At 41.3% G+C, this 21,096-nt stretch overlaps 5 protein-coding genes across 5 annotated transcripts; 2 read left to right on the top strand and 3 right to left on the bottom strand.

Moving 5' to 3' along the window:
• The first annotated feature begins 59 nt into the window (after positions 1 to 59).
• On the top strand, positions 60 to 5,938 carry slc27a1a (solute carrier family 27 member 1a). Its single transcript, XM_061065541.1, has 13 exons — positions 60 to 454; positions 760 to 927; positions 1,027 to 1,421; positions 2,331 to 2,498; positions 2,925 to 2,994; positions 3,079 to 3,170; positions 3,252 to 3,361; positions 3,479 to 3,688; positions 3,768 to 3,894; positions 4,012 to 4,149; positions 4,365 to 4,529; positions 4,648 to 4,794; positions 4,891 to 5,938. The coding sequence occupies exons 2-13, from the start codon at positions 761 to 763 to the stop codon at positions 5,046 to 5,048; spliced, it is 1,947 nt and encodes a 648-aa protein (XP_060921524.1). The 5' UTR covers positions 60 to 454; position 760; the 3' UTR covers positions 5,049 to 5,938.
• On the bottom strand, positions 5,244 to 8,624 carry trim35-13 (tripartite motif containing 35-13). Its single transcript, XM_061065542.1, has 6 exons — positions 8,223 to 8,624; positions 7,402 to 7,497; positions 7,088 to 7,318; positions 6,957 to 6,979; positions 6,747 to 6,865; positions 5,244 to 6,653 (listed from the first exon to the last, which is right to left on the bottom strand). The coding sequence occupies exons 1-6, from the start codon at positions 8,622 to 8,624 to the stop codon at positions 6,115 to 6,117; spliced, it is 1,410 nt and encodes a 469-aa protein (XP_060921525.1). The 3' UTR covers positions 5,244 to 6,114.
• A 3,186-nt stretch (positions 8,625 to 11,810) lies between these two features.
• vac14 (vac14 homolog (S. cerevisiae)) lies at positions 11,811 to 15,184 on the bottom strand. Its single transcript, XM_061065310.1, has one exon. The coding sequence runs from the start codon at positions 15,036 to 15,038 to the stop codon at positions 12,666 to 12,668; it is 2,373 nt and encodes a 790-aa protein (XP_060921293.1). The 5' UTR covers positions 15,039 to 15,184; the 3' UTR covers positions 11,811 to 12,665.
• Positions 15,185 to 15,222: 38 nt separating this feature from the next.
• On the top strand, positions 15,223 to 17,739 carry LOC132995365 (zinc finger protein 708-like). Its single transcript, XM_061065312.1, has 4 exons — positions 15,223 to 15,654; positions 15,747 to 15,880; positions 16,483 to 16,588; positions 16,709 to 17,739. The coding sequence occupies exons 1-4, from the start codon at positions 15,375 to 15,377 to the stop codon at positions 17,497 to 17,499; spliced, it is 1,311 nt and encodes a 436-aa protein (XP_060921295.1). The 5' UTR covers positions 15,223 to 15,374; the 3' UTR covers positions 17,500 to 17,739.
• Positions 17,738 to 20,709, bottom strand: LOC132995369 (zinc finger protein 157-like). The gene is made up of 4 exons (XM_061065316.1): positions 20,325 to 20,709; positions 20,013 to 20,152; positions 19,687 to 19,792; positions 17,738 to 19,600 (listed from the first exon to the last, which is right to left on the bottom strand). Exons 1-4 carry the CDS (start codon positions 20,581 to 20,583, stop codon positions 18,990 to 18,992), a joined length of 1,116 nt encoding a protein of 371 aa, XP_060921299.1. The 5' UTR covers positions 20,584 to 20,709; the 3' UTR covers positions 17,738 to 18,989.
• Between the last annotated feature and the right edge of the window lie 387 nt (positions 20,710 to 21,096).

The raw sequence follows: 21,096 nt of genomic DNA, 5'->3' as shown, positions 1-21,096 counted from the left end.
GCAGAAGCTCATACCATGGGTGGGCGGTGCTTCCTCGGCAATGACTCTATTCAATATGGAGTACAGAAAATAGCCTGACCCGCTCAGCACTTCACGTTCAGATTTCGGTGTTTTATAGTGCGCATTAATGAATACGTCTTCTTAGACTATGCTGAACTGGAGGACTCGCTAACGTACGATTGACGTATTTCCCATTGTCGTTTAAATGTTGACAGTTTAGCAGCCGACTAAACAACAGTCGTGCTGACCAGCAGTTTACTGTAAAAGTGTTGTAACACCTATAAGCTAATAGTGCTCTTTTTAATAGTACTTTGTACATCTTCGTGACGCTCCCGATCATCCGGAGGGTTAGATTCAAACACTGGAGAATCTCCCTGAAAGTTACCAACAAGTTGTGCTGACCGTGGAGGTTATCGGGTGAAAGGTGACATCGCTTCAGGCTGTTGACTTAAAGGTAACTTGTTTGCTCTTAATGGGTGTCCATTTGTCCGCCTATTTTGTCGATGATGCATTAATTGACACGGAGTGATCCATGTTTATTTTGGACTGCTCAAATTTGAGTTGATTTCTTTATCTTTATCCCTGCGGATAACTTTTTAAACTTGTTTTATGTAGTACCATAAACGTGTTTCTGTGTGTACCAGCCTGCTGTAGTGATCCAAGTCCCTTAAGGGGAAAAAAAACAAAACAACTTGAGGTCGTCAGTGATGCAAGTTTGTAACATAAAGGCCCGTCTCTCTCCATTTTCTTCATGACAAGAATGCACAATGCGGCGAGTGTCTCAGCCTCTCTGGGTTCCATGGGACTGCTGCGTCTCATCGGGGTGTCCTGGTCCTGGAGCCTGGCAGCTGGCCTTGGGGTATATCTGGGCACAAAAAGCTGGAAATACTTCTACATTGCAGCACGCACTGCCAAAAGAGACCTAAAGTAAGTTAAAAAAGAAGTAAAATGTAGTTCTGCTCATGCATGATGTGGGTGTGCATGTTTTCTCATTTCTCCCTGTCTTCCTCTGCTGACCTTCACCAGTGGCCTGTATGTACTGTTGAGGGTGAAGATGGCTCTTTGGCGATATGTGCGCAATGGAAGTAACATTCCTTCCATATTCGCCCAGACAGTCAAACTACACCCAAATAAACCAGCACTGATCTATGAAGCCACCGGAGAGATGTGGACCTTCACCCAGCTGGACGAGCAGTCCAATGCAGTCGCCCATTGGGCAAGAAGTCAGGGATGGGTCTCTGGGGATGTGGTGGCCCTCTTCATGGAAAGCAGGCCGTTACAGGTGGCGCTATGGCTTGGCTTATCAAAGGTTGGGGTGGAAGCTGCTCTCATCAACTTCAACCTCCGCCATGATTCCCTCCTGCACTGCGTCGGAGTGTCAGGGTCAAGGGCCATCGTGTTTGGAGCTGAGCTTGCTGATGGTAAGAATGTGGAAAGCAAGGTAGGAAAAGCTGATCGACAAAGACACATTTAGGATTCAATTCTGTGGTAATGAAAGGGGAATTTTTAGAGGGCAGTTATTCAGCAAACTATTAAGCAAACCATACCATTCTTATGTTTTGTGGTGTAACTTCTGTTTTGTTTCAACACCAACTGTGATAGTAAGTGTGTGTTCCAATGCGTCATGTGGTCACAATCACATTGTGATCATGTGATCACAGTGACAGTAAAAGTCTCTTTAACAAGCTGTGATCGTCATCATTGATTCTGCTCTTCCTCTTTATCAGTACAGTATATGTGTTGGACCTCTTTTTCTCTCTGTGTTTAGAAAGGTCTTAAGTGTGTTTGTAAACTTTGTTTACTGAAAGTGTTAATTATTTATTCACATCGGCTGGAAGTTTTCAATTCCCTCTGTCTTTGTGATAATTTGCGGCGGCTCTGGCTCAGTTGGTAGAGTCGGTCGTCTCTCAACCGGCAGGTCAGGGGTTCGATCCCCAGATCCTGCAGCCACATGTCCAATGTGTCATTGGGCAAGACACTTAACTCCAAGTTGCTCCGGCTGTTTAGTTATGATGGTCACTTTACATTTACAACCTCTATCATCAGTGTGTGAATGTGGAAGTGTGACCTGCGGTGTAAAAGCGCTTTGAGTAGACTAGAAAATCTATTTACCATTTACCATTGCATTTCTCCCCAGAGTCTGAGAGGTTTGAAATGGTCACTTTTAAAGGCTTTATATCTTTAGCAACAAACTAGTTTGAACACCCTTTGTTACAGCATTTATTTATAGTCATAAAATTCTAAGTTATATATTTGCAGTATGTTCTTATTGTTTTATAACTTTTATACCCTCTTCCCATGTCCCTTTCCTCTCTCTTATTAAATGTTAGCCATGTTGGAGGTCAGTTCGTCCTTCAGCCAGTCCATGGTACGATTCTGTACAGGAGACCTCAGTGCCGAACATCTGGCCCGTCTGGACGCTCGACCTCTGGATCCAGTTTTGGCCTCTTCATCCAGACATCCTCCCTCACCTTGTGTTCCCTCAAAAGGGATGAATGGTACAAAGTTTTCTGTCACTGAACCTAACTTTGATCCTATTAAAACATATAATTTGTTAATAAATGAACAATTTCCTCCTGTAAGGCTGACAACCTTTTTTTTAAGTCTAATCCAAATTCCCACGGTGTATGTGTAAAACTTTAATTTTTTCTCGGTCAGCTCTCTTGTCTGTGCAAAACTTTAAGAATAATCTATCACTTTAAAATTTGAGAAATGTAAATGTAATTTTCTCTGAACAGTTGTTTGATGTATGATCTATGATATATTTTGTTTTAGGTGTGCAAAGTCTGATTACCAAACAATTTTATCTAAACAAATCTGTTTTAGAAAAGTTATCATTTATCTGTGACTCCAACGCTTTGAAGAAATCTGTATAGATGTCAAATGGTGAGTGTGTGATTGGAGTTCTTTATTCTCTTCTGCAGATCGTCTGTTTTATATTTACACCTCTGGCACCACAGGGCTGCCCAAGGCTGCCATTGTGGTTCACAGTCGGTAAGTTACTTACGGTTGTGGAGTTCCAGTTGCTGAACAGTTCATGGTGGATGTCTGAGAATCTCTCCTGTGTTCCCACCACAGTTACTACAGAATCGCTGCTTTTGGGTTTTTTGCCTTTGGCATGCGCAAGAATGACATCATCTATGACTGTCTGCCTCTCTATCACTCAGCAGGTATGTGATCAAGCCTCCAGCTCTTGACCAATACAGTTTAAAGTTTGCATTATGTGAAGTGTAAGCTTCTCTTCTTGCCAGGTGGTATCATGGGAGTGGGTCAGTGTCTGATCCACGGCCTCACTGTAGTGGTGAAGAAGAAATTCTCTGCCAGCCGCTTCTGGGAAGATTGCATTAAGCACAATTGCACTGTAAGAGCTAATGCTTGGAAAATATTTTGAAGTGGCGTATTTTACAAAATCAATAACTATGAAAGATTCATTTTGAAAATGCACTGTTTGAAAAACAAGCCTGCTTTCCCATCATAGGTCGTTCAGTACATCGGGGAAATCTGCCGCTACCTTTTGTCTCAGCCTGTACGGCCGTCTGAAAAAGGCCACAAAGTTCGACTGGCAGTGGGAAACGGGTTGCGCCCCAGTGTGTGGGAGGCGTTCACAGAAAGATTCGGGGTGAAACAGATTGGCGAGTTCTACGGAGCAACTGAGTGCAACTGTAGCATTGCCAACATGGATGGAAAGGTTAGCAGTCACTGCCTTTCTGATGTCTTCAGTCTGTAAATGCAAATTGCATCTCAGTTGAGAAAATCTGTCCTGCCAGGTGGGAGCATGTGGATTCAACAGTCGCATTCTCCCCAACGTGTACCCAATCCGTCTGGTGAGGGTGGACGAGGACAGCATGGAGCTGGTTCGCGACAGCCGGGGCCTCTGTATGCCTTGTCGCCCTGGTAACTAATACCAATGCTACAATAAGGGCTTTTGCTAGATTTGAGTGAATGATTGTTTTGTTTTTCAGAAAGCACCCCTTTTGACTACCTTCTTTTTTTTTCTTTTTTTTTTTGCAGGGGAGCCAGGGCTTCTGGTTGGTCGTATTAACCAGGAGGACCCGTTAAGGCGTTTTGATGGCTATGCTAACCAGGATGCTACCAGGAAGAAGATCGCTAACAACGTCTTTAAGAAAAATGATTCTGCATATATATCAGGTCAGCCAAGTAAATCTTGGTCAAGTGTTGAAGATAAATATATTTATCGCTCCCAAACTTTGAAACAAAATTGAAACCTTAAAATATATGAAGTTATCTCTGTGCTCATTGAGAGATATGTTTGTGGTATGTGCCATACTGGCTGGATGGCATGCAGAGTTTATTTTTTTCACACAAGCTTGTCAAGTATTTGCTTGCTATGTCTTTAACCTTAGGTGATGTGTTGGTGATGGATGACCTGGGCTACATGTACTTCCGTGACCGTGGCGGGGATACATTCCGCTGGAGAGGAGAAAATGTCTCAACCACTGAGGTAGAGGGAGTACTCAGCGGGCTCCTGGATCAGACTGATGTTGCTGTGTATGGTGTGGCCGTGCCAGGTGATTAACTTTGTTTTCTGATTTAAGCATCACATTTTTAGACCATACCTGTTTTGTTTTTTTTTGGTTTGGGGTGTATCATTACTTGACAAGCATGTGTCTTCATATGTCAACTCAGGTGTGGAAGGTAAGGCAGGCATGGCTTCCATCGCAGACACCACAGGGACTTTTGACTTTGATGGTTTCCTGCAGAGTGTCCAACGAGCTCTTCCTCCGTATGCTCGCCCGGTGTTCCTGCGAATCTCGCCACATGTAGACACCACAGGTAAAACATCATAAAATCCCCCTATGAACTCATGAAAATGTGAACTTTCCCCCTTGATTTCATATGAATTTAATGTTCTTCCACATTCCTGTGTAGGTACATTCAAAATCCAGAAAACCAGGCTGCAGAGGGAGGGATACGACCCACGCCTCACCACGGACCAGATCTACTTTTTGAACAATCGCGCTGCGCGTTATGAGGTTGTAGATGAGGAGCTATACAGTGCTTTAGCAGAGGGGAGAATGTCTCTATGACATGGAGGCTAGCGCATTGCATTCCAGTTAAGAGAGGATAACACATGAATAAGCTGATGTTTGGATCAGTCAGTCACGGTGCACCAGCTGCCTGCTTTTGAACAGTTCAGGGACCAGAGTTGAGATGACTACTTACCTAGGCAGAGCATTGTTAAAGATGAAGTTTTAACACTGTATGAGTAACACACCGGGACGTAATGTGAAGACATTTATTCTTTGTAATAACTTCTTTTTTTAACTGATATACGAACACCTCAAAAAGCCTTTGAGCATCACCGCACATAAAGTGGGTTTTTCTCACAACCCATTTGAAACAGCAAACATATTACAATAAGTTGGTAAGGACAGTAAGGGACAGTATCAAGTAAAACTGTTACAGGGGATAACCCATGTATGACTTACGCTGCAGGAATATCCACAAAGGTTGAAGCAATACTTTAGTGTGAAGCTATGGAGTTACTGCAGTTTTTTGGATGTGGCTAAAAGACCCAATTTGAACATGCAGTAAATGTGGCTACTAGGTCAAACACTAACCGTAGAGTCTTTTTTTTATACAATTGAAAACTAATCTAACTTGTCATATCTGAGCCTCTGACTAACCGTGTCCCAGGTGTTCAGAAACATGAAAACTGTTACTGTATGTGCCTTACATAAAGCTAAAAATCTGTGTTTCATTTTTATTTTTAGAGAGAAGCTCAAACGATTGTGGAAGTAGGGATTTTGTCTCATGCAAAGCTGAGTCACATATAGTGACTGCCATTTTCTGTAATAAATTTAAATATTGTCTGAGTTGTAATATATAGATGTTAAAGGGTGTGAAGCTATTCACAATTTCTGATCCCCCAGATTAAATTTTTTGTTGTAACTCAAATTAAATATTTTAAAACACACTGTGTGTGATGTCCTTCATAGAAAAAGAAAAAATCCTTGGAAATGTAGTGCTGTGATTTTCCTCAGTAGTCTCTTTAAAAAAAACGTAAAAAAAAACGATATAACCTTTGCAAGCATGAGCAGCCCTTCATTATCAGTGGATTCTACGTTGTAGACAACATGTCTACATTCTGAATCAGTTGTCTGTTGACAAGAAGGTCCTTGTGGGAAGGATTTTCAGTGGATGCTCTTTGCAGGCAGTGCAGAAGTAAGGAAAGGCTTTGGGTGTGACGACGCCTGTGAAGGTGTAAAGAGGTTTTCGCTCGTCAGGGTCATAGAAGGTCACCTTGCCTCGGTCCATGTCCAAAACTATTCTTATGACATCAGGCTTTTTAGTCATGTCCAGTGGCTCCCATGGTGCAGTGCAGGCCTTATGCTCTCCGTTGCGAAACCTTATAGACCAGAATCCCTCGGCTGGTGTCAGCACATGCTTCCCCTTCCTGTTGATGGAATCACTTGCCACTCCCACCACCCAGTAAGTGTTGTGCTTCACCTCCACATCCCAGCAGTGGCGTCCAGAAGTATATCCCTCTGCAGCCAGCAACTCAGCACTGATGTCGAAGCGCTCCGGGTTGTCCGGCAGCTTGAAAATCTGTGTGCTGTTCTGCACAACTGTGAGATCCTCTGAGATGATGAAGCAGCTAGCTGCTGTGTTTGGGTCTAGAACCACAGGATCTAAACAGAAAAACATAGAGGTTATTCATGTCTAAAGGAAAGGAGTGAATCATATACATGTGACAGGATGTTTTTTCAGGTAGGCCTACTCACTGTATTTAATAATACCCTTCATCTTCTCCCACACTTTATGTTTCAGAGAGCCCAAGTGTTTGGCCACATCAATCAGAGCATCAGAAATGGCATGTGGATCAGGGGAAGTTTGCCAGGTTCTTTAAACAGAGTTGTTAAGAGTTGTGTTTGGTTATCTTGTGTTAAAAAATAAGCTTAAATGATAAGTCTAGATATGGCCATAAAACGTACCTCCTTATCGTTTCCTTGTAGTTCTGAAGAGGAAAAAAGAAGACAGCAACTTTCAGGTACCAAAAAGGAATGCAATGACATATAGTTAAGACTTTGCTACTGGAATTGTCTGAGGCCACAGTCTCATCTACCTTGAGAAACGGGACATCTTGAGAGTTCATCTCCTTCTCCACCAATCTGATGATGTTGGAGATAGATGTCATGTCATTGCTCATCTCCTCAATCCTCTGGTTAATCATCAGATTCTTCTGCTCCTCCTCAGCCTTTAAAACAGAAAGTCTGGCAGCCTCCTGCTCTTTCAGGAAATGGTGCAGGGCTTCAAATTCTTCTTTGATCTGTGTTTCAGTGTGCTCAGCCTGGTTCTGGAAAGACACATTATTGGTGGGTACTCAATGCTTCCACACCTTGTGGTTAAAGTCACATGTACTGATTGAACTAAGCCTACCTTGACATGTTCTGCCATTTCCTCACAGGCCATTTTCACCTTCTTGTACAGCTGCAGCTTCTCTTTAAAAGGCAGTAGCGCACTCCTCAGTTCCTCCTATAAAGTCGGTAACAGGCTATCAACACTTGAAAACAAGGTCAGTCTGGCAGGTGGCCAGGCTCTCAGCACAATGTGGGGCTTTCAGCTGCTAGCACTCATACATAGCAGTATTCCCACAGCTTCAAATGAAAGGGAAAAATCAATAGAAAGATCAAGTTCCCTGGTCATATAAACAACTTTGAATTAAGACAGAGACACAGTATGGCAACCAACAGATGCATGTCATATTATTACTGAAGATTGAGAAAGTGGAAAGTAGAAGGATCATCACAGAAACATGGTGGGTGTCGAGTTTCATTCCTCTCGGGACCCCAATGGCAACAGCAAACCAAAAATATAAATCTATTAATAGAACGTTAATGAACTCTGCCAAACACCTTCACACATATCGTAATATCAGACTTAGAGTAGCATAAAGGTAGATGGAAGAAAAAGTGAAAACAGGTGAAAAACAAACAAAAATGCTCAAAATGTTACCAAGCTGTACATTTTTATTTCATAAGGGACCCCTCCTCCTCTCCCTGAAATGATATAGTGTTATTTGCAAAATAACCAGGCATGTGAATGATCTTGAATCACATAATGAAGCTTCATTGACACTTTTTTCTTAAAAGAAATGAAATAAGCTTCAAATAGTGAAAGATATTTCAACAACAATCTCTGAAAACCTGCTACCCTTCTGAATACTGCTGTGATCAAACCTGCAACTTTAACTGGCCTACCTTACAGTCTAGGGCACCTTCCCCAATGGGATAGAGCTTGTGTCCTTTGTGTGTGGCTGCTTTCCCACACACCCCACAGATTGGCTCCAAATCCTCCAAACAGAACAGAGTAAGCCTCTCTCCATGCTCCTTACAAGCCTCTGGGTCGTTCTTGCTCCTGTCCTTCTTGAAAGATTCACAGGACTTTTCCAGCACGGTGTTTACCACTATTTGATCCATGGAGGAACGGCGCCAGCACAGAGGACAGTAGTGTGAATCCCCACTGCCTTGTACCCCCCAGCTGTCATTCAGACAGGATTTACAAAATCTATGCCTGCACGTGAGCACCACAGGCTGACTAAGAATATGTCCACAAATTGGACAGGAAAGGTCATCCTCAAGATGAACACGTCTGGTGGCCATTATTCTTCACAGGGCTTTGATGACAAGGCAGGATCCTAGGCCCCTCCCATGTTTCTGGAAGGCTACCTCATCTTGACCTCAGACATAAGTGTTAATACCTCAGCTCCCAAAGGCATATCCCATGTAACTTTGTCTTGTGTTGAGCATGCACATCGCTGATTCTCAAATAAACACCACACGTCAGAATAAACTAAATTAATTTAGACTTAAGAGTCTGAATCTGTGCAGAGCGGAGTCAGCCTGAAGGACCCAATGGTTATTAAAAGGAGCTTTCATCATCAGTGATGATGAAATATGTGCACTCAAGATGGTCTTTTGATTGCATTTACACTGGGACCATACTGTGTAGACTATTCGAGTAGTCTGTTGAAACAACCTGTCACAGAGTAATGAAAGAGCTTATGGAGGAACAATGTCCAAATAAGTCACAGGGTGGAGATATTAATAGACAGGAGTAACCAGTTTAGACTGAAGTTATGTGGGAAATGAATCACCCTCTTGCTGATCACTAGCAAAAGCTTTTTCTTTAAGTCGTGTTCAGTTTTAGTTTTTGGCAACAGCTTTTTAAGAATGGACAGATTGTTGTTTTAAAGTATCATAAAGCAACTTCCCCTTCTGGAGTATAACCCAAAACTGTTAATTTTCTAAAATATATTTTTTTAAATGGCCATTAGATGGTATTTAAAAGCAACACACACAGATTTATGTATGTCTTTAAGGTTAACAGGTTAATTTTGAAAGTATTTCACAGCACGCTGACCTTGTTTGTACTGTAATCCAGTACTTTGTTGTCAAGGTTAGTTTTCTTGAATCAGTGCTGCACCAAAAATAGAACAAGAGTGTGAGCATAGAGACAAACATTGAATATGATCCTGCAATTAGAATGTACTGCTGCTTCAACTTGTATGTATACTACATTGTATTTGCCCTTACATTTCATACATGCGATCTGGGTTAGCAGTAGGCTATAAATTATGCAGGCAGGACAGTTGTCAGTGAGTGCTCTATTTGCGACACGTTATTTTAAAGCAAGCAGTCAGTGCATTAGCTACTCCGGTCTTTATACTTCATAATGACATTACCATCAGTATTATGAAGCGTAGTCTTAGAGAATCTAAAGTCGGGTATAATTGTATCCGCATGTCAACAGTCTACTTAACGCCTTATAACAGCTCAAGGTAACTATGACATTGTTGCAGATGTTTGTAGTGATTGAAAGCCTACTTTCACTCTCACACTGAGAGATCCTTAACCAAATAAGTGAGGTTGTTGTTGAGATGCCAAATTGAGAATTTGATTTGTGGCTGTGCCAGTGCAGTAGTTCAAAGTCATTCAAAATAACAGTCAACACATGCTGCCACACACTAAAGCCATGCCAGATTTTAGGTATATTTGCCTGTGTTTTCTGTATTTCACAACATGTATGTTTGGAAATGTCATAAATTAAAGTTTGAAAATCAGGTTTAATTAAACCAAATGTAGCCTCTGGAATTGTTATTTCAAATTGAATGTTTCAACTGTTTCAATCTTCAGATGAAAGATTTGTTGAACTGAATATTTATTAAACATAAAATCCTCTCTAAATGATGAAGGTGAAGTTTACTGGGACTGGGAGAGATGGGTTGTTTGCATGCTGTGTTAACACGTTTCTGTCTGTGTTTGCATGCAGGAATCATCACAATGCAAACACAGAGAGCTTTACAGTCACTACAATGCAGAGACGACTGTGTCCATGAGGAGGAGCAGTGAGTTTTATTTAAGCCTCAATGGTTAGTAAAGTGTAATTATCCATTATCCCTTCATCAAAGGTTATCAAATTATCAGGGTGTAAAGTTCAATGTTAGAGAATGTTCTTAACACTTGACTCAAAGTTACAGACATTTTTTCTGGTACTTCTGGGATTTTCAGTATTCTAAATATATTCTCAACACCTTTAAAATAAATGATTTATCCTTACTCAGCTTACCTTATGATCCTTGAACGCCTTCTTTAAGGGATACACTCTGTGATGGTTGTGCAGGCCTGATCCCAGGCATAAAGAACACACAGGCTCCAGATCAGTTGCACAGAGGAGAAACAATCTCTCTCCATGTGCTCCACAAAATCTATCTGGAAGTCCAAGGTTCTCTTTAAAGCAGAGAGGACACTCTTTAGTGCTATGTTTGAACCAGAAATGCTCCAAACAATAATTACAAAAGCTTAGGTCACATGAGATGCAGCAGAGAACCACTGGAGCCAGAAAGTATTCGCTACACACAGCACAGCAGGACTCGTCCGCACCCAGACATGAGATGTCAACCTCCATCTGTGAAACTCAATGCAGCACTGATGGGTGTCTACCAGACACCAAGACATATATTACCTCAGCATGTGTGTACAGTATGTACCATGCATGAATAACTGCATGTGAATACATCATGCAGCAGTGGAGAGAGATCCAGCTCCTCCAGTTTCTCAAAAAATAAACATGCACATTAAAGGAAGTTTTTCAGTTCCAGGCTAATAAAACTGGACTCTTAAAAATGTGTTGAAATATTTTTTGGAAAGTGGCATTGGGCCTATATAATGACCTACCATGTTTTTGAGCAAAGAGCTCCATTACGGTGACCATGTTCAATTTATATAGCTTTTAAATGTAGTCACAAATGATTAAGATTTCTTGTCTTGTCCTAGAGAGGGGGCTGTTCTCAGTTATTTCTTAAGAGGGTGAAAAAGTCCTACATACATTTTGTTACTTTTCCAGTTTGACATGATCTATACTGAAGTTTTGAACTTTTTGAAAACATTGAAACTTTTATTTCATCAGTGAATAAGAAATCAAAGGCCATCCCCTAAAGAACACTTTGCAGTTACTGTTAATGACCTTCACTAGAGTTCTGTCTGTTATATAAATCCATCTTCACAATAGAAACCTCTATGCAAATTTAACAGAACGTATTTACATAATATGAAAAGTTGAGTCAAGTGTTACAATGCACATTTGTAACTTGATGCATAATGAGCCTGATGACTATCATAAATCAAAAATATGGAAAAGATGGTTGTTAAAAAGCTGCAAGTTACTGGTGATGCACACAGCAAAGGAGGTGTTCTTTAGTTTTAGCACTAATGTGTCTGCTTCTTTCTTCTCCTTCAGGTTTTTCTTAGATTTTGTTCAGAATATGGATTATATGGAAAGAAAAAGCCTTTTTGATCACATGGTCCACTTTATTGATTTTCACACAGTAATGACAAGTGTGTATATATTTTAAAAACAGACTATATGTAAGAGAAATACATATTTGTTAAAGGAATATATAAAAAAACAAAAAACAAAGAAAAGGAATTTAAAGCTGGAAATGTTAACGTTTAAGTTACTGATCAGCTGCACAAAGAAAAGATACGACAAGAGGTGGAACAATATAGGCCTACCAAGAATGTATGCCAGAGTTCAGTCAACCAACGTTTCAAATCTCTGCTGACCTGGGTCAATGCTCTACACGTGAAATGTCTTTTCTGGCTGACAAGAGATTAAGGCAATCCAGAACGCATGCTCTTCTCATGTTACTCATCAGGATACGCCGTGAAAATACAGTGGTTCACATGGACATGAAGTGACAAAAGTGTGTTATTAACAGTGACATGCTTGTTAGATTCAAACACTGTGAACATTTCATTTAGCTGGAAATAATCTGAGCCACTGACAGGGCATGATGGAAACTGAGGATATGGACATATTATCACAATTTATGATGCATGAGATTTTAAATACATTCTTGACTGAAATATTCACAGTAACCAGTATATAAAGCCGTTCTGTATATAGTCTGGATTGTATTAAATACATTTTCTGTTTGAAATGAAAGCTGAGAAATAAACAAAGATATGCTTTTTAGACAATGACTACCCAGTGCTTTTCTAAGAGGTTTGAATCATACTTGATTAATACTTTTTGGCATCGTTATAATCCTTCCACTACTACTTCTTAATTGTTCAATTTAATTTTTTTTTTTTTTTAGACTTCTCTACATTTTCTTACCCTCACTCCATGCAAAATGCCCTTTACATCAGCTTCCTGTCTGGGTGATCAGAGGCACGTCCAGAGCGTTGGTGTCTCACCTCTAGGTGTTTGCTCTGAACGAGGTCAAAATGCTGGAGCAGCTCACTGTAATCTATCTGAATGTGTGAGGCGCGCTTGGAGACCACTTCATGTTTAGAGTCCATGTACTTGGACTCATCCACAGTCCTCATGAGCTCTGGGTTTGGGACACACCGCAAGCGATGGGAAAGCAGTTGGAAGGCCTGGCTCTGCGGCAGCAGCATTAGCAGGCCGTACAGAGCTTTTATCAGGTATGGGTTGTTCTCCACATCTAGGAGCTGCAGGCGCAGATAGGTGAAAATGGGGCTTTCAATGAGCTGTACCAGCTTGTCAACCTCCATCAGGAAATCCACGGTCACCTCAAGATCTCCAAACTTCTGAATGAGATCATAGGCATGTTTGTAGTTCTGGGTGAGGAAACAAAGCGACACAGTGGCCACGGGGTTGTGACACCAAGAACGATACAGGCAGCAAAACAAAACACAGCTCTCCTGAGTGTGCAGGTCTTTCAGCTGGTTGCGTAGCTGGAAAAGCTCAGCAGAGGTGAGCAGGATGGTGTTGAGCGTCTGGACCATTGTTGAAGCAAATTTGAGGTCCTCCTCCTTCAGCAAGATGTCGGCCATGGAGTGGAAGATGTTCTCTGCATGAAGCAACAGGCAGAGCTGCCTTATGATGAACGCTCCTCTGTTCTCCAGGAGCTTCCTCTCCAGACTGAAACGTTTCAGCAGGTTGATCATGAACTTGTAAAAATAGGAGTTCATACTTGGAGTGGAGGGGGATGAGTCGGCTGGTTTGGAGCCTGTGCTTGGCTGCTGACCTGGCTTCACACTCTCTGGGACCTTGAGCTCCAGTTTGTTGTCAGTGCTGTCACAGGAGCCGACTTGGTCAGTTTGTCCGGCAGGGGATGATGCTATCTCAGCTAACACCTCCAGGTCTTTAAGAATCACTTCATCAGACTCATCAGACAGTGTTTTCAGCAGCATAGGAAACAGGCTGTCTGTGTGGCGGAACATTTTGCGAGGTGTCTTGATATAGAGGTGGTAGAGCCATTTGAGAACAGCTATACGGGTCATCATGCCAGTGGAGGAGTCATGCAGGTGCCGGTCCAGCACCTGAACAATACCATCCAGGTCCAGAGTCACCTGAGGCCTGTCAGCGCTGGCTGGAGTGAAGAAGCTGATATTACTAAAACCAACAGATTCTTGTGATGCATTCAGCATATCATTACTGTCCGGCTCCATCTTAGGCTGACCATCTTCCTTGGACGGGGACCCCGCACCACCACTCTTCTCCTCATCCTCCTCCTCATCATCCTCAGAGGTCACCAACTTCATAAGACTGTGATTACAGGCACTGGCTGCCTCTTTAGTATTCTTCTTTCTGTCATCGTAGGAAAGGCAAGGCAGCACAGCAGTGAGGATTCCAGAGGAGTAGGGGAGCACTGCTCTACCTGCAAGCTGGATAAACTCTCTCATCCAGGTCATAGCTGTTAACTGGATCAGGTCGTTTGTTAGTTTGGTTTCATCTGCAACTTGGCAGTGAATGACAAGGATGTTGGCCATCTCAGCAAATTTCACACTGGAGGGTGTCTTCTTAATCTCTTTCAAAAACTCTCCCAGCACCACCTCACACATCTTTCGGATCTCCTTGCTGTTGTCTCCCAGGATCTGAAAGAGCCCATCCAGGATCTCGGGGAGGTAATCCAGCAAGTTGATGTCTGGCACAGACTCCAGAACATGGATCCAAGAAATGATGAACTGGCGAGCATATTGATTATTTGAGTAGATTCTCTCCCTGAGCAGAGGGACAAATGCCACTAAGTCAAACTTGTTACTTTCAGTCACAATGTCTTTCAGCAGTCTGTCCAAAAGTTCAGATCCGCTCTTCACATTGGGGTCTGGGTCTGCTGCAAGCTTGCTGAGACCGTCAAAAAGCAAGTTGAAGTGGGGAAGCACTGCTCCTCTGGCCACCTTAACTATGTTATAGAGGGCCTCACAGGCATAGTATCGCAAACGGCTGTCTGAGTCATTAAAACATGTGAGTACGGGCTCAATAAGCTCCTTCAGATACAGACCTGAGTCTTTACCCAGGGCAATGGAGCAGGCTGCCAGTCCAATGAGGCCCCCTTTCCGACTGTGGGGATGCTGAGAAAGCGCAAACTCCGAGGCAAGGATCTGGATAACATGTCTGATCTGAGTGGAGTTATTCTGAGCCACAAACTCCCGCACCAGCTTCTCAATTTCGAGAGCCGCGACTTTCCTCTTCTCGTACAGTTTGTCATTCAGAGCCCGGACAATGTTAGGCGTCAGCGGGGAAAAGTCCTTCTCCGTATTCATGTTCGTGCCTGTGGTTGTAGCGTATCCTCTTTGCTATGTTTTTTTAGTTTGAATAGCGGGAAAAAAAACAGTCTGCATGAATGACCATTTATTCGTGAAAACACAAACCAGGAAGTCGCTTAATACATAGCAGCTGACCGGTTACATCCGCCGGAAACACCTCATGGTTGCTACAGTTATTTGTGTCCCACTTTTCGGATACAATGTAGCTTCATTAGCTTTGTACATAGCGAATGCCTGTTTAAATTGTTTCACTTTATTGTCGCGTCGCTTCTTAAATTAAAGTCGTATATTTTCTTCAGCTGGTGAAAGGGTTGTTGACGGCGAGTTTTAGCGATGTCCAGCCGTCTTTCTTTGAACTCACAGCTCTCCTCCATCATGGAGACAATGGCAAGGTCTGCCCTGAGTCAGGTCTGCAAACTTGTGGATGAAGATTCTTGTGAGCTGCGGTCACAGTTGACTCGTCTTCTAGCTGCTAATTCAGTCCTGGAAGGGAAAGTGAGCAGTCTCCAGTGTGAGCTTACAGTTGTGAGAAGTGATGGCCACAAAGTGTGTAATTTAAGTTCTCGCAGTGTAGGAGTGCAAACTGTCATCGACACAGACGGTGAGACAAACGGTGCGAAAGTTTTACAGTAACAATAATTCAGATATTTGATCAAAATCATGAACGCTGATTGTGTCTGAACTGATGTTTTCACTGCCCTCCAGTGTCAGAATCTCCTGCTATAGCGGCAGTCTTTGGAAAAGATTGGTGTATGAATCTGTGGAAAGACAGAGACCCATCCAGAGACCCATCCAGGTCTGAGAGAGTCATGAATGACCCACCAAAGCTCTTTGATAAGGTCAGAATGTTTTTTTACTCTTCATGATAATTAACAGCTTTGTTTGTGTCTCCAACATAAAGGAGAGTCGATTATGTGCAAATTAACAACAACCATAAAATAACACAAGATGTCATGTAATCCATAATAATGAATCTTAATAATTTGCGCATGCGCATTGACAAGTAATGTACTGAAGCTCTATCCATGTAGTGAAGCTCTGTTCATGTTGCTGCCAACTTTTAAAGAGTATGCTAAATGCAATAATATGATTGGAATATTAATATGTGTTAACACAAACATGGCTTGCATATAACCCTTCTACTCATTATGAGTTTTTGAACTTGTGAATAAATCATTGAAGTAATCCAAAAAGTCAGTAGTCGTGAAAGATCTCATTCCTCACAGCTCAACAGTACATTTTGAAAAAGCATCTCAAACAGAAACAAAAGTCATAAATAACCGTTTGCTTTTTTAAAGAATCAAATAAAGGCCAATACATTGTTTTCTAAAGATTGAGACACTTAATCATTTCTGCTCCAGCACTGCTAAGCATTGATTTGATTTGATTATATTTCTGCTTTGAACTACACATAAACATCTGGACTTGTCCCACTTTTCAGTCCATGGAAGCACAATCCGAACAAATTACTGTGACTGCCCTCAAAGAGGAGGATTGTGTGGAGGATGCTTTGAGCAGTTGCCAGCAGGAAACACTTAGTACAGAAGGTAAGAGAGCGAATGGGCAATGTCTGGCACAATGCAGGAATATATACAGCAGAATAATGCCCTTTAAATACCTTTTAATACCAAGTGTTTGACTTTGTATAATGATGCTGATTACGACAGACCACAGAGAGGGCATGGCTGAGGAACCAGAGCAACTCTCGGGAGGAAGCAGCTCTTTCAACCTGCCATTAGATCAAGATGGAGAGAAGGTTGTGTCTTCAGGTGGTATTGGAGAACCGGCTATGAAGCTGATATCTATTGATGACACAGGGGAGGCCCTCAGCACCACTATCATTCCAATTGATGACAAAAATGATGATGATGATGATGATGAAGATGTGCAATTCATTGATGACAGTCAGCAGGAACTAATGATGAATTCTGCAGAAGGGCTCATCTACAACAGGCAGCAAAACTTTAAAAACGGCATGGCTCTTGATAAAGGCCTAGATGTAGACTTAAATATGGTTGACTTTGAAAAAAACACTTGTACATACAGGGACATATACACATGTGATATATGTAACCTGAACTTCATCCATAGTTCCACTTTCACATTTCACATGAAGACACACAAGGAGAACTACTGCAGCATTTGTGGGCAGTTTTTCATTTACAGGCACAAGTTAATTACGCACACCTGTGTGCATCCATATCCTTCTAAGAACTCGTCGTGCGAGCTGTGCGGAAAGGTTTTTGCAAACCCATCATCTCTACGGCTTCATTATTTGGTCCACACAGGAGAGAAACCCTACACATGCAGATACTGTGGGAAAGGGTTCAGCCAGAAAGGCAATCTGAACTGTCACCTACGGATCCATACTGGAGAGAGACCTTTCTGGTGTATGAAATGTGGAAAGGCCTTCACGCAAAAGGTCAACCTCAAATATCACATGAATTCACACAGATAATGAATGAATCACTGGAGCCTCATAGTGGTTGACTCTGATGGATGAGCAGTTGCAATGTTCCCTGTATCCTTGTCCTGGCATTGATGTTAAGACAGTTATGTTTGCGTATTTGTAGTCTGTTGTGTTTTAGGAAAATGAGTTGTGTTGCCTATATGTATACGTCCTTTTGTCAGTGTTTATGAAAAAAATGACTTTGCTGTAGTTTTTTTTCAGTTTTTACAATAAAACGTTAAAAATGTTCATGTTGGGTTGTAAAACTTTATTCAATAGAACATATTATATATGCATTATTTTTCACTATAAACTCAAATTGCCCTGAATTTAATTATAATACTCAGTTGACTGTTAATAAATTAAACGTTGACTCTGTGAAATATCTAATGTTGCTTTGCAAGGAACATGCATGTGTTATTAAAAAAGGGGGAAAATATCCACAGCACCAGATTTCTTTCTCAACCAGGCATAATTTACTTCATCAGGATGGTTGATTCCAGAAAATATATTTACAGGTCAGAAAATGTTCTTTGTACAGGTGATTGCTCTTCTTAGTTGGCAGAACAGTTCAGTACATAATAAAAAAAGGGTGAAAGCTTGAAGGGAAATGGTTAACATTTAAATGATACAAGAGTTTGCTCTGGCTGCACGCCAACAACACAATGTGTCCAACAACAATACATTTAAGAACTTAATTTAAACCTGAACCATATCTGACACCCATTTGACTTACATGTGAACACCACAGATCACAATCCGTCTACATCCATCCTCCACAGTTTATTGAAGAGAGGCCTTCTTACTTTCTGTACTGAGGTATTACATATGAGATATATAGAGCAGCAAGAGAAACATTTTAGAAATGAAGAAAACAGTGATTTGTTTTACTTCCATACTGTTGTGAAGAGGTAGTTTCAAAGGTTTATGCTACTTGTGTGCAATCAAAGGAGCGCTTTGTCAAAGTAATCCTTTTGCCATTATTTGACAGAAGACGTGTGGTCTGAAATATGACACTGAGGTATGTAGAAGATGTTAAACCAACCATATGAAAAACATGCTATAAATGAAAGTAAGTTTAAAAAATGCTTACTGCATATGTCATCAAACATCACAAATATTTTTCACATGGTAGAAATAACTTAAAGGCTTGGTGAGGTCATCAAAAGTTTGGCAATGAACTGTCTAACCAATGTGATAACTCATCCTATGCATTGGAGTGGTACACCAGAAGGAAAATATACTTCCTATGGCATTGTTTGGCTACTTTACAAAGCGTTACAGCTTGAAGCACACCAAACTCTGTAAGATTTTACATCTCTGTTTACCATATTGGCTGTAACATTAGCTTTCTTTGAGATTAGAGTATCTTCATTCTAACCTTTTCATCCTCATTTGATTTTCATATTAGCATTTTGGCCACTCTGAGAAATACTTTAGAACTACGGGCATTCAGATTTAAAAAAAAAAAAAAAAAAAAAAACCTTTGGCTTCATGATTTAATTGAAACACTGATGATGATTTAAGCCATACTTGTATGCATAACATTTTCCACAATCCACACAGCTATAAGGCTTTTCACCGGTGTGTGTTCGGAGATGTATGTTCAAAGAGCTTTTCTGGGAGAAACTTTTGCCACAGTCCGGACAGCTGTAAGGCTTCTCCCCAGAGTGGACGCGTTGGTGAAGTTTCAGGTATGTTTTCTGTGCAAAGCGCCTCCCACAAACTGAGCAGCTGAATGGCTTCTCACCAGAGTGTCGTCTGATGTGGACTTTTAAACTGCTCAAATAGTTGAATATTTTCCCACAGAATAAGCACTCAAACCGTTTGGTTGGCTTCATAGGTTTTGGTTGAATGATGAGTTCTTTGGTTGCATTGAAGTGGATATTGTTTGCATAGTCGGAGTATTCACCCGTAGATGCAGGAAGATTTGGGTTGTCCACCAGGCTGTTCATCGTGGCATCATCTATTAACTTGTCCATAATTGTTGGCTGCATGCGATGTGTTTGACTGTCCACTGTAACAGGGAAGTTATTTAATTCTACTGAGTGAAGCTGCAGCTCATCAACAGCTCTATGAATCATGCTGTCCTCCTCAAAAAGTCCAACAACTGTAAAATGAGAGGGGGAAATGCAGTTAAATCACAGAAACAGTCAGGTTTATGATTTACTTTTCTTCTTTTTAGTCTATACTTACCTTTTCTATTATCTGTGAGCATCATCTGCTGACCAATGGGGTGATCATCATACAATTCCTCCTTGACAAAGATGAGATCAGGATCTCTCTCCATTAAGTCTAAGGCCTGCCAATAGAGAAATATGCAAAGCAACTTTGAACATACTGATAATTAATCCTCAGAACTTTTCTACTTTAGATTTTTTTTAAACATATTGTTAGAGTTTCAGGCAAGACATTTCTGAATTGTATTGTCAGTGACTGTCTCTGATTGCCTTCCTCATTGTTGTGCACCTGACAATTAACAATTAGAACGTATTCAACCAATAGGTAATTGATTTACAGACCTGTGGTCCTATACTAGTCATTGCAGCAGGCACCACTGTCTCTTTCCTTTGAGAGGGCAGTTTTGGTTCTTCTCTCCACAGATCCATGCACCAATCCTTACCAAACACTCCATCAATAGCTGGAGCGTGCTGCTGCTGTCCTGGAAGATCAAGTTTGAAATTGTGACCCTCTATATAGATAGTTAAAATGGACATATGAAGAGATACGAGCACTACACGCAAATTGATACTGACAGACGTCGCCAGCTCACGGTTGAAAAGCATAAAAATGACCGTATGTTAGTATTTCTGAGCAGACTGTATGTTCCTGACCTGTGGGGTGTCGGCGGCTGACACTGTTGGCATGAACAGGATAGATCTGTGCCTCCCTCGCCGCTCTCAGCTGGACCTCCAGAGAATAACACCTCTTTTTCAACGCCTCATTTTCCGTCTTATGCAGAGATATCTCGGTGTGAAGGACGGAGGAGCATTCATCTGCAAGGTTGCCTATTTCAACCAAAGCTGCTTTCGTTAGCTTATCCAGAATAGCAGCTAAGTGCGTCTGAAAATTTCGGCTAGTAACGTCGCACATCTTTTCGATAAGGAGGTTAGTTTAACGAATATTTGGCAAGAATCACGGCGTAGCGACGCTACTCTTTCTTCCTATAGCCTACCGTATGGTAAAGAGCTGTGCCGCAAGGGATTGTGGGAAAATGGTGTGCTTGCCTACGGAAAGCTAAGAGCAATATTACGACCTATAGATATACATATAGGCCTCTATATTCTATACATTTATATATATATACATATGGGCCTCTATATTCTATACATTTATATATATTATGTATATATATACATATAGGCCTACTTGTGTTTACAATAATTACATAATTATTTGCAATTCCAGTTTCGCATTCAAAATAAAAATTGTTAGGCTTTTGTTTTGAATTTTGTAGCCTGTCTTAGGCTCAAATACTGTAGTTGCCGTTTGAATTATAACAAATTAATAAAATAATGAAGGACTTTCTGGTACACCGAAGGATAAACTAAATGAAAACAGCTAAAAGGAACAGTTAAAAAAAGTGAAAAGGTTTATGTCGTAAGG

The sequence above is a fragment of the Labrus mixtus genome, chromosome 20, assembly GCF_963584025.1.
Source record: "Labrus mixtus chromosome 20, fLabMix1.1, whole genome shotgun sequence".
NCBI classification, from domain to species: domain Eukaryota; kingdom Metazoa; phylum Chordata; class Actinopteri; order Labriformes; family Labridae; genus Labrus; species Labrus mixtus.
The sequence above is the reverse complement of the archived record's forward strand: the minus strand, read 5'-3'. Positions and strand labels throughout refer to the sequence as shown.

Coding starts and splice junctions, on each gene's coding strand:
- slc27a1a (XM_061065541.1), top strand. CDS start 761: ATGCACAATGCGGCGAGTGTCTCAGCCTCTCTGGGTTCCATGGGACTG. Junction 928..1,026: donor ACTGCCAAAAGAGACCTAAA/GTAAGTTAAAAA, acceptor GACCTTCACCAG/TGGCCTGTATGTACTGTTGA. Junction 4,530..4,647: donor GTATGGTGTGGCCGTGCCAG/GTGATTAACTTT, acceptor ATGTCAACTCAG/GTGTGGAAGGTAAGGCAGGC.
- trim35-13 (XM_061065542.1), bottom strand. CDS start 8,624: ATGGCCACCAGACGTGTTCATCTTGAGGATGACCTTTCCTGTCCAATT. Junction 7,498..8,222: donor AAGGTGCCCTAGACTGTAAG/GTAGGCCAGTTA, acceptor CCGACTTTATAG/GAGGAACTGAGGAGTGCGCT. Junction 6,866..6,956: donor TACAAGGAAACGATAAGGAG/GTACGTTTTATG, acceptor CTCTGTTTAAAG/AACCTGGCAAACTTCCCCTG.
- vac14 (XM_061065310.1), bottom strand. CDS start 15,038: ATGAATACGGAGAAGGACTTTTCCCCGCTGACGCCTAACATTGTCCGG.
- LOC132995365 (XM_061065312.1), top strand. CDS start 15,375: ATGTCCAGCCGTCTTTCTTTGAACTCACAGCTCTCCTCCATCATGGAG. Junction 15,655..15,746: donor CACAGACGGTGAGACAAACG/GTGCGAAAGTTT, acceptor ACTGCCCTCCAG/TGTCAGAATCTCCTGCTATA. Junction 16,589..16,708: donor GGAAACACTTAGTACAGAAG/GTAAGAGAGCGA, acceptor TGATTACGACAG/ACCACAGAGAGGGCATGGCT.
- LOC132995369 (XM_061065316.1), bottom strand. CDS start 20,583: ATGTGCGACGTTACTAGCCGAAATTTTCAGACGCACTTAGCTGCTATT. Junction 20,153..20,324: donor CAGCCGCCGACACCCCACAG/GTCAGGAACATA, acceptor TTGATCTTCCAG/GACAGCAGCAGCACGCTCCA. Junction 19,793..20,012: donor TGACTAGTATAGGACCACAG/GTCTGTAAATCA, acceptor CTCTATTGGCAG/GCCTTAGACTTAATGGAGAG.